Here is an 11,757-nt window from a genome sequence, read left to right as displayed (position 1 = left end):
GCCTCAGCCCTAAGAAGAGAGATAATTGGGATCAAACAACACAAGAGGGAAGCCTTTCATACATATTGGGAGAGGTTCAAAAAGCTTTGTGCCCGTTGCCCAAAGCATGGTAGTAGTGAGTATCAAATCCTTCAATACTTCATTGAAGGCATGAATCCTTGGGAAAGAAGACTTCTTAATGCATCAAGTGGGGGATCTTTTACCGATAAGACCCCAACTAAGATTCGAGATCTCATAAAAAACATGGCGGAGGATTCAAAGCATACTAGTCAAGATGAAGATTGGTATACGGATGCACCTCGAGGTGTAAAAGAGGTGCACACTCCTCAAATTGAAGCTCATCTATCCGAGTTGACTAAGGTGGTAATGATGCTTGCTAAGGACAAAGGTGTGCAATCCACACCCCGCCCTTGTGGCATTTGCACTCAAGTGGGACACCCAACTGATATGTGTCCTCAATTGCAAGAAAAAGAATATGAAGAAGCAAATGCTATGGGAGGCTATTCTGGGCACAATCAAAGAACATATGATCATCCCTGAGGAAATCAAGGGTGGAACAACAACCAAAACATGGGCTATCAACAAAGACCACCACCCCATTACCAAGCAAGGCCTCCATTCCCACAACAAAATTACCAACCGAGGGAACCACATCCTCCTCCTCAACAAGCCGGGTCCTCAAGCATGTCTTTAGAAGACATAGTCAAAAGCCTTGCCACTAGCACTCAAAGTTTTCAGCAAGAAACCAAGGCAAGCATCAAGAATCTTGAGCACCAAATGGCACAACTTGCTTAATCGGTGAGCAAAATGGAGAATCAAGGAAAGCTACCTCCTCAAACTGAAAAGAACCCAAAGCATAATGCTTGTGCAATTAGCTTGAGGAGTGGAAAGAAATATGATGGCCCGAAGATGCCCGAAGAAGAAGAAGAGGAGTTGGTGATAGAAGAACCACCAAAGAAGGATGAAAAGAAAGAAAAAATGGTGGAGGAAAAGAAGCCGGAAGAGAAAGAAGCAAAGATCACACCACCGCCTTTTCCATCAAGATTAAGCAACAACAAAAAAGAGAGAGAAGATAATGAAATCATGGAATTGTTTCGGAAAGTTGAAGTCAACATCCCTCTTTTGGACGCCATCAAACAGGTACCTAGATACGCTAAGTTCCTTAAGGAACTTTGCACATCTAAAAAGAAGCTGCGAGGTAATGAGACAGTGAAAGTAAGTGAAAATGTTTCTGCAATTTTGCAGAAAAGGATGCCCCCAAAGTGCAAAGATCCGGGTGTTTTCACCGTTCCTTGCAAATTGGGAAACCTTTATGTCCCCCGTGCTATGCTAGATTTAGGAGCTTCAATCATTGTTTTACCATATTCTATTTATAAATCTATTGGCATAGACACTTTAACAAAAACCGGGGTGATCATCCAACTTGCAGATATAGTACACCGAAAAGGTGTATTAGAGGATGTTTTAGTGCAAGTTAATGAGCTTGTCTTTCCTGTAGATTTTTATGTGCTTTATATGGGAGATGATGACCACCCATCCTCGAGTTCCATACTTTTAGGTAGACCATTCTTAAAAACAGCAAGAACAAAAATTGATGTCTACAATGGTACACTGCTCATGGAATTTGATGGGGAGGTCATCAACTTTAATATCTATGAAGCAATGCGGTACCCAAGTGATGTTCATTGCATAAATTTTGTTGATATAATCCAGCCTCTGACTGAAAAGTGTTTTGAGTTGACTAACCATGATTTGTTGGAGTTAGTTTTGAGCAGGAATTTTGATAACATTTCAGTCAAAGAGATTGCAGAAAATTTCAAGTTAGATGAAGAGTTGCTGGAAATTGTGGAGTTCATGGAAGAAAGGAAGAAAATGAGGTATGATAATAGCAATGTGAAATTGCCCATTTCTAACATAAAACTTCTTCCTTCTATTGTGCAGGCACCTAAGCTAGAATTGAAGACTCTTCCAGATCATTTGAAGTATGCATACCTTGGAGAAGAGAAGACTTTGCCTGTCATTATTTCCAACAAGTTGTCCCTTGCAGAAGAAGATGAGTTGGTGACTTTGCTAAAAAAGTATAAAAAAGCTATTGGATGGACAATTGCTGACATAAAAGGGTTGAGCCCTTCCTTGTGCATGCATAAGATTCTCTTGGAGGAAGACTTCAAACCAACCCGGGAGGCACAAAGAAGATTGAACCCACCCATGATGGAGGTGGTAAAGAAAGAAATCATGAAGCTTTTGGATGCAGGTATGATCTACCCCATCTCAGATAGTAAATGGGTGAGCCCCGTTCAGGTAGTCCCGAAAAAAGCCGGGGTCACAGTTGTCAAGAATTTCGAGGGAGATTTGGTGCCAACCCGTGTGCAAAATGGGTGGAGGGTTTGTATTAACTATATAAAGTTGAATGCCTCAATGAGAAAGACCATTTTCCCTTGCCATTTATTGACCAAATGTTAGAGAGATTGGCGGGTAAATCTCATTACTGTTGCTTGGATGGTTTCTCGGGTTTTCATCAAATTCCGGTAGCCCCGGAAGACCAAGAGAAAACCACCTTCACTTGTCCCTTTGGCACATTTGCTTATAGGCGTATGCCTTTTGGTCTATGCAATGCACCCGCAACATTTCAGAGATGGATGGTGAGCATTTTTTCTAAATATGTTGAAAATATCATTGAAGTCTTCATGGATGATTTCACAGTCTATGGAAACTCCTTTGATGAATGTTTGAGCAATCTAACAAAAATTCTGCAATGGTGTATTGACACAGATCTTGTGCTTAACTATGAAAAATGCCATTTCATGATGGACAAAGGATTAATCTTAGGTCATATTGTGTCCCAAAAAGGCTTGGAAGTTGACAAAGCCAAGATAGATGTTATCAAGAGTCTTCCTTACCCGAAAAATGTTCGGGAAGTTCGTTCGTTTCTTGGCCATGCAGGTTTCTATCGGCGGTTCATCAAAGATTTTTCAAAGATTACGGTGCCGATGTGTCAACTACTCTAAAAAGATGCTGAATTTGAGTTCACTCAACCATGCAAGGATGCTTTTGATCGTTTGAAGGGTTTACTCACCTCCGCTCCAATCATCCAACCACCCAATTGGGATCTCCCGTTTGAGATCATGTGTGACGCGAGCAACACGGCTGTTTGGGCGGTTTTGGGTCAAAAGGTGGATCGAGCACATCATGTCATCTACTATGCATCAAAGACCCTTGATAGTGCACATAGCAACTATACCACAACAGAAAAACAGTTGCTTGCTATTGTGTTTGCACTAGATAAGTTCTGACAATACTTCTTTGGAACTAAAGTGATCATATATTCGGACCATGCAGCCATAAAGCACTTACTTACCAAGAAAGATTCGAAATCGAGGTTAATACGGTGGATGCTGCTTTTGCAAGAGTTCGATATTGAGATCAAAGATAAAAGCGGGAAGGAGAACCTAGTCGCCGATTATTTGAGCCGAGTAGTTAATCCCGAAGATGCGACCCCTATCCACGACACGTACACCTTCGACTGTATGACATAATGAGGTTAATTGGATTGAATCTGTTCGTTTGGTTTTGTTTATTGCATTAATGTTTAAAAAAAAATCTTTTTGTACATATGTTATTTTCATTAGTTTTTCTTTTATTGCATGCATTCACTCTTAATTCCATTTATACCTTTTCGTTCCTTCCATTCTTTTCATCTTAGTTTCTTTTTAGTCGCCTATCGTCTTCTCTAAGGTGATTCTTAATTTTGTTCTTTCTTGAGGACAAGAAAGGTCTAAGCTTGGGGAGGTTTGATAGGTGCATTTTATGCACCTATTTCACATGTTTATTTTCGTCCTTTCATAGCATTCTACTTCATAATTCTTGCATTAAGTTAATTATTAGGGCAATTGCATATTTCTTTAAGAATGTCTGGTACTTCACTATTTTTGATTTATTTTGCAGGCATTATGGAGCGTGGAGCTTGGATGCATGGAGCATGGAGCTTTGGAGCATGAAGAGAAGATGAACCGATCATGCAATGGAAGAGAACAAGAAGACGAACCCGAGTCATTGTGTATTATCATCATAGCAAAGGACTAAATTTGAAGCACGGTTCATGTCACACCGACACGAGTCGTGTTTGTCTTTTCTCATCTTATATTTAGAGCAACATGACTCATGGTGAAGCTAGACTGAAGATGGAGCCAACAGTGAAGAGTTATTGGATTTTTAGCAAAAAGCATGGGCCATGCCAAAAACACATGGTTAAGACAAGTGGCCATGCCAAAAACGCATGGGAAAAAGGCATGGCCATGCTAAAAACGCATGGCCTTATGGAAAGCACGTGAACATTAATAAAACAAGTGAAGTTGTCGCCATTTCACAGGGGACGGTTTTTGGGAGCAGTTTTTGACGATCTTCGGCGATTTGGGAGATTTCTTGGAGTTTTTGAGAAGACCTAATCATTGCAAACACTTTTGATTTCATTTTTGTAAGCATTAAACATTCCAATTCCATCTTTATACTTGTTTGATTTGTTCTTAGCCATGCGTGGTTAAGAAACCCTAGTTTCTAGTTCTTGTTCAAAACATGTTGATTGCTTGACTTGAAGCATATGATTTGATATTTGATTTGTGATTCTATTCTAGTGATTATGTTCTTGTTTAAACTAGAATCCTTAAATTTGATTTGTGTTTGATTGGCCACTTTCATGAATTGAATTTTTGTGTAGTTAATTAACTTTTAGGGCACCTAATCGTTCTGTAAAGTTAATGATTGGTAACAAACAATAGGATTTGTTATTGTAGAACATTTATTACATGTTTTCACACTTCCGAGCATATGAGAAGAAATGGACATTGTTGGGAAGCTTGTACAACACTTAATGCAGTTTTTCAATACAATCTAAGAGCGCGTTTTGGTTGAATTAGTAAAGCTAGGTCTAGTCAAAGAGCGTGTTTTGGCTAGATAATTTGGAAAGCGAGAGGTATTAGAGCGTGTTAATATCTTTGAGTACCAACTTAGAATAGCAATCACATATTACATCAAGTCATAATCAGGTTAAATGACAACATTGAGAACTAGAACTGGAAGCACTTTTACAACTGTTTACAAATCTATTTCATTTTTTTTGCAGGTTTCAAAGTTGATTGTTATTTTCATTATTTGACTTTTGCATACAATCCCCCTTTGTGACCAAAGTACCTTGCGCAAAGAGGTATAGAATTTTATCCCGTGTCTCTGTGGTTCGACCCTGCTTGCCTTGTACTACTTTTTAATGCATTAAAGCAGTGTATTTGGAGTCAGTTGTACCCCTATTATTTATTGGGTTTGACAACCCTAACACCTCAGGTTGGTCAAGGTAACTCAGGAGGAGGAAGTCAGGATTTCTTCGAATGCCCCTGAGAGTGTGTCACCTCCTGTATTCTTCGGGGTTGTATCAGGAATTGTATTGTGTTGGAATTTTGTTGGATTGGGTAAGTTATATCCCGGGTTGACTTTATGCTATTTTTGGGTTATTGAGGTTCGTTATATGCCAGAAGTCTTCAGCTGAAATTCAGGTTTCTCATGGGTTTCGATTGATCTGTATCGGAAGGACCTTCTCGCGTAGGTTATTCATTCCATGGTCAGGATTGATAGTACCTGATTGAGCCGGGTTGAGTTGTGAGTTGGTTTCAAACCAGTGAGTGGTAGTTAAAACCCTAAGTGGGGGAGAATTGGGAATTCTCAGGTTAAGCGTCAGTCATTGAAGGTTTTGTCAGTTGATGTTTAGATTACTGCTTTCAGATTGTTGGGCAGATATTCGTCAGTGAACCTTTCCGGAAGCAGGCGTGTTCAGCTCCAGGTAGGTTTGTGGTTCTCTGGTTTCGGTGTTAGGGTGTCCTAGACCATTGGTCGTTGAGTTCGCCTTTCAGTGGGAATACTTCGGAGGATTCAAGAGGCGATAATTAAGAGCAAGGAATGTGTCACCCACCCTCCAGTGCAGTGTGTTTATGTTTTCCTTTGGTCCTTGGGTAAGATCGCCCTCAGTGGTAGATTGAAATTTCGTAGTCATAGCAGACTCGGGTTTGGAAACCTACAAGATCGCCTTGGAAGTCTTCTCAAGCAAGTTTTGTGTTGGTAGGATCCGTGCAGTCTCAATCAAGTATGGGATCTTGTTTCGATCGGTATTGTGGATGTCTTCTGTTATTGATGGAGGTGGTGTGTTGATTTACCTCGGAAATCTTTCCTTTTAGATGAGGTTTGGATTTCCCTAAGAATATGCATGGTACTGTTGGGTTATGGCCTTCGAGTTGGGTCGAGAGTTTGACCATTATCCTATCTTCGGGTTGTGTGCGACCATTGGTTCGTAAGGTTTTGCTTGGGTAGCAACTTGTTCTAGAGGTGAATCGTACATAGTAGAGTTGTAGCATGGTGATGCGCATACAATATTGTGTGGGACGGTGATTAAGTCCCCTCAAGGTAATGGAACGAGGTGACTATCTTCAGGCCCCGAATATTGGTCAAGCGATGTAATGCCGATAAGATCGGTATGAGAGCGAGAGCATTCCAGTCATGGGCTGAGGGTCGGGGATGGCATTCCAGACTCATGCTGTGGGCTCGGAGGCAATCCAGACCTATGCTGAGGACCTGGTAGGGGTATTCCAGTCATGGGTTGTGGGCCTAATGGTCATGACTATGTTGGGTTTTGTATACTACAACATCCTATGGTGCACATACAACCCTAAAACCTTTGGATCTATGTTTTCTCTAATTATACATGCATATGGTTTCCAAAGCTTTAAGCCTACAACTAGCATACAAATAACATATGTATAATAAGACAATTTTTAGACATACCTCTTGATGTTGTTGATGTTGCTAGGAAGACTTTGGCCTTTAAGAACTTAGTGCCCCAAGTGTTGCACCTCAAATGGAATCACAACTCACCTAGGACAAAGGTGACTATTGAGAGAGAATTTCCATGCACCAAAAACACCTCCATGAACTCCAAGAACTAGAAGTATGCGTTTTTAGGTTATGGAGCTTATATTTATATTTAGGATTCCAAGAGTCCTGGGTATAACCCAAATCCATACCCATGGGTTTTATGATCCATGGTTCATGTGGCCCAACTCTTTATGTATCCATACATAAACTTAGTCCAATATGGATCATAAGCCCAACACATATAAATATAACCATTACCATAATTAGTCCCCATAGATTTAATTAGTCTCTTTTGATCACTAAATTAATTCCAAACTAATTCTTGATCAATACTAATTAAATCATATGATTTCATATTGATATATTAGAACTTATAATATATTAATAAATCATATATAACCTCTTCTCAAAAGTCCATCCAAACAAATTTTCCTGATGTTATGCAACCCAAATGGACCATGCTACTCTCGGGTCGAGTACATACCAATAATAGTTATGGGCTTAGACATCTAATCCAACAGTCTCCCACTTGGATAAGTCTAAAACTATTATTACAAATATGACTCCAAAATCCCGACTAGCAATCGTAGCTTTTAAAAGCCGCTGTCGAACTCTGACCTAGTCAATGACGTGTCCATTAGATAAGGGATCATATATTCCTCCATTCTAGATATCGTATGGACTGAGACATGGATTATAATCATTCTCTCTGTCCATCTGTTGTTTCCCGATTTTTAATTTATGACGACCGACTAATTGAACAAATCAAATCAGTCCAGGCCCGACCGATCACTTAGGGTTGTCGTCACTAAATCATCGAGGGGCCCACAGATATCGCTTTTATCCACATGGGCGAAAAGGGATGGATAAACTTCGACCCAAATGCTCGCCTGTACTCACTCATCAAATTACACACAACGATATGTTTTATAACATCCATGTTACTGGTGCGTTTACATATGTCAATGTGCAACCGACACGCAACTACAACTCACACGTCTCTGTTTGAAGAATATAAGATATTATCGTCTCATGACCACTCGTGATAAAATCCATGAAGTGATTCAAATGAGAGTGGGTTTAATCCAATACTCGAATCTTATTCCAGGAGCACTCATGAATACTGCAGCTATGTCTAAAACATCTAGACATTCTACAGACCCATTCATGACAGTCTTGCCTCAATACCTACTTCCAAAGTATTATTGACTGTGGACGGTTTGAATAACCTAGTTATTCGGGAAGTCAAAACATGCAACGTGAAACACAAGAATAATACTAATCCTATATGGCCCCAAGACTTTTGAGTCATATTGATTACTCATTATTCATTGTATAATGTTTCAAATAATCAACTTAATACTTGAATTAAAACAATAGCTATGCCATGCTCCAAGCATGCACACTATGTTTGTCTATGGTCCTTTCTTTGTGGAATAGATCAATTGAAAACATTTCAATGATGCTCATTTCACAATTCCAAATCCTTATGAAAAATGTAAGAATCCAAGATTCTTTCCAATCTGTTAGATTCTAAACTTATATGTAATGATCCTCTTGTAACGACTATGCACAAAAGTCACAAAGACTTGGCAACAGACATTACAAAGTATTCCAATGGAGAGCAATTCCATGGAAACGAAGTCTCACATTCAAAGTACATTCCTTTGAACATCCTTCTTGCATTAAGTTTTCTAATCTTACACAGATTTAATGAATAACTTCCACCTATGGAAACATTTCCATATTCCCATATTGACTATCACTTTTGAACAAGAGTTGCCTCTTTTCAAAATATGTCAATATGGTCCTTCCAAAATTAACACTATACTTCCAACTGTCCATGAGTTACAAATCTTTGCTAAACCTCAGATTGTCCTCGACAATCGCTTAATTATTTTAGTCATATCCAGTTCTATTCCTTTTTCCCTCTTAATGCCCTAGGCATTTGGAAAAATTAGAACGGGTGAATATTACAACACATGTAATCGATCCTATATCCACAGTATATGGGACATGATTCATGATGTCTCACATAAAGACATGATACTAGACCGGTCTTTTGCTATAATATTTCTATTTGCCATGTTCTCATGATTCAAATTATGAAAAGGGATTCCGTAATCATAATCGAATTTTAGAACGCAAATAATATTTCAATATACAAAATTTCCTTATGTTGAACCATTCCAACATAACATTCATATATATATACTTGACTAAATTTGCTTAAAATCTCAATCTAAGCTTTTAGAATTGAAATGAAGTATAAATTCCTCTCCCTTAATTATAGCAAAACAACTTTTCAAACCCTGCAACTTTGCGAATTGAAACCTTTGTTTTCTATTATTAACATTGCTAACTTGCAACATTCACCATAATTGATTATGCTCCCACTAGCATAATAATTACATCCTTATTAGCATAACACTTATGCTCCCACTAACTTTGACATGTACTTAAAAATCAGCTGGACTTCTAGAAATCAACACTTTGTTGACTTTCTTACCAAAATTCAGATTTCTGACACGGGATGCTTTAATAAGACTTTATCTAGGCTTCACAAACTCATACACCTTTCCATAGATAGCTCACAAGTGTGTCTAAACAATTTTAGAATTATGAAAAGGGATGACGTAATCATAGTCTCAAATGTTTAGACCTTTGCCATTGCTCACAATTCGAATTATGAAAAGGGATGCCCTAATCATAATTAAATTTGAGAATGCAAATATCACAATTTCTATCTCCTTAAAATCTTCTTAGTGAAAGTGTTTCCTCACCATCATTTTCATGAATCGAAGAGAAACCTTATGACACTTAGATTTTATGGTGTATGTGTTCCTATCCATATGAATTTGTCAAAAACATAACCACAAGAGGAGGTTAGTAACAAATCCAAACTCATATGGACTGAACTCGTTCAATCTTATCTTCTTGCCACCTGCAGCACAAGGGCCTACCATTGCTTCCAAGTAGTTATGCAAACAACTGAGAACTCAGAGAACTCACATGCATAGTCAACTTTAACTGGATGGGCACAGAAGCAAGAATATGTCAACACGATAGGCTATAAACCTCAAGTCGTGTGCTAGTGATAAACAATACCCTTGATTAGTTCTTGAAACTTTTCAAGATCTTTAAGACTCCCACTGACCTCTTGACATATAAGATTCTCTTGTCAAGAACCATTCCTTGACAAAGCAAATATTCAAGAGTTAGTGCGGATTCTTATCAAGACAAACACTTCACACAATTGGCCTTAGTTGGTCTTTGTTTTATCCAAAACATCACAACTCACCAATTTCAAATGTACAAGAGTAGAAAACATTTTACTCTACATTTGATAAGTGTTTTAAACCTTCTTAACATTATGTTACTCAAGGCTCGATCTTGGAGTATTACTCTAAGACTCGCTTTTGGAACGAAGTATGATTTATCTTTTGATTTAACCATTTCAACAATTCACGATTCCTCTTCTTAGTCAAACAATTGCACTAATATGTCCTTAGAGGATCAATTGTGATATGGTTTTTCCTAATCATTAAGATGATCATAAAACATGATACTAAAGTACTCTCCCATCTTTTCAGATTGGAGAAACTTTTATCTTTCTGCCTAATTTGATTCTTCTCATTCGTCCTGCCATACATTGAAACTTTTCCAATGTTTCATAATTATACTTAAACTTATAAGCACAACCATGTTTACTAAACTTTAGTAAATCATGACAAATGGCCTTATCGTTCTTTGTGGTGGACCTGATCAACGCACAACGAAGTGTACCCGATCTCCTAGTCCTTCACTTGACTCACATATACATGTGAACAAGGAATTAGTCTTAATTTCCCAAAGATGAAAATTCTCATTCATCATACAATACAAGTTGCATAATTCCAAGTTTCTATCCGACTGAAACTTGGGTGATGAGAATCTTTCCTTATTTGGTAAATTATGACACTACCACAAATGAAAGAATCAAATCCATTTTCCAATATTGCTATCAATGGTAGGGGTGAGCGCGGTGCGGTTATTAGCCTAAACCTCACCACTAACCGCAAATGCGGTTAATCCATTTTCAAAACCGCTTGGTGCGGTTATTTTTACGGTGCGGTTAGGCGGTTATTTTTGCGGTGCGTTTTGTTTTTTCTGTGATGCGGTTATTAACCGCATGGATTTGGTGTGGTTATTTTGTGTGGTTTTTAACCACAGTTTGGAGCTCAAACGGCTTTAAGAGTTCAAACATATTACTTGTAATAATAAAAAAAACCATAAGGTATAAGACAATTAACTTAAATCACAAACAACTAATATCTTAAAAACGTCAAATCAATAGTAATTAACAATAAATATCTTAAAATTGTCTAATTTCACAATTTTTCAAAGTTAAACATCACAAAAAACCAACACTTTTGTCTTTTAGTATTTTATCAATCTTTCATCCATGAAACTTGTCTTATTTTCAATATTTAATATATTAATAATTAATAAAAAAAATTGTATATAATATATGCGGTGCGGTGCGGTTTTTTTTCGGTTTTTTGAAAACTAATAACCGCACCGCACCGCAAATTTGCGGTTTTTGAAAAACAGAAAACCTCACCATCGGTTTTTATTGCGGTTGCGGTTTATGCGGTTAATTTTAATTGCGGTGCGGTTTTTGCTCACCCCTAATCAATCGAATCATATAAACAACAATTTTCATAAATCCCATTGTAAGGATACTTAAAATAAATAAAATCAAAAATTTTCATTTTATTTTAAAATTGCGGAAAAACTTATCCTTACAATGCAAATACATATGAAAACTATGTTGTTATCTATTCCTAAGCAATCTATCATAAC

General features: G+C 37.8%; 1 protein-coding gene across 1 annotated transcript; it reads left to right on the top strand.

The window, feature by feature from the left end:
• The first annotated feature begins 807 nt into the window (after positions 1–807).
• LOC145122108 (uncharacterized) lies at positions 808–4,083 on the top strand. Its single transcript, XM_079057768.1, has 5 exons — positions 808–2,254; positions 2,683–2,918; positions 3,045–3,271; positions 3,340–3,409; positions 3,946–4,083. The coding sequence occupies exons 1-5, from the start codon at positions 808–810 to the stop codon at positions 4,081–4,083; spliced, it is 2,118 nt and encodes a 705-aa protein (XP_078913894.1).
• Positions 4,084–11,757: the final 7,674 nt, after the last annotated feature.

The sequence above is a fragment of the Lactuca virosa genome, chromosome 6 (assembly GCF_052849685.1).
Source record: "Lactuca virosa cultivar CGN04683 chromosome 6, Lactuca_virosa_CGN04683_v6, whole genome shotgun sequence".
In the NCBI taxonomy this organism is placed as follows: domain Eukaryota; kingdom Viridiplantae; phylum Streptophyta; class Magnoliopsida; order Asterales; family Asteraceae; genus Lactuca; species Lactuca virosa.
The sequence above is the reverse complement of the archived record's forward strand: the minus strand, read 5'-3'. Positions and strand labels throughout refer to the sequence as shown.

Excerpts from the sequence above, each read along its gene's own strand:
- LOC145122108 (XM_079057768.1), top strand. The coding sequence starts at position 808 with ATGGAGAATCAAGGAAAGCTACCTCCTCAAACTGAAAAGAACCCAAAG. Across the intron at positions 2,919-3,044 it reads ACCCGAAAAATGTTCGGGAA|GATGCTTTTGATCGTTTGAA; the intron begins GTTCGTTCGTTT and ends CAACCATGCAAG. Across the intron at positions 3,272-3,339 it reads AAACAGTTGCTTGCTATTGT|CCATAAAGCACTTACTTACC; the intron begins GTTTGCACTAGA and ends CGGACCATGCAG.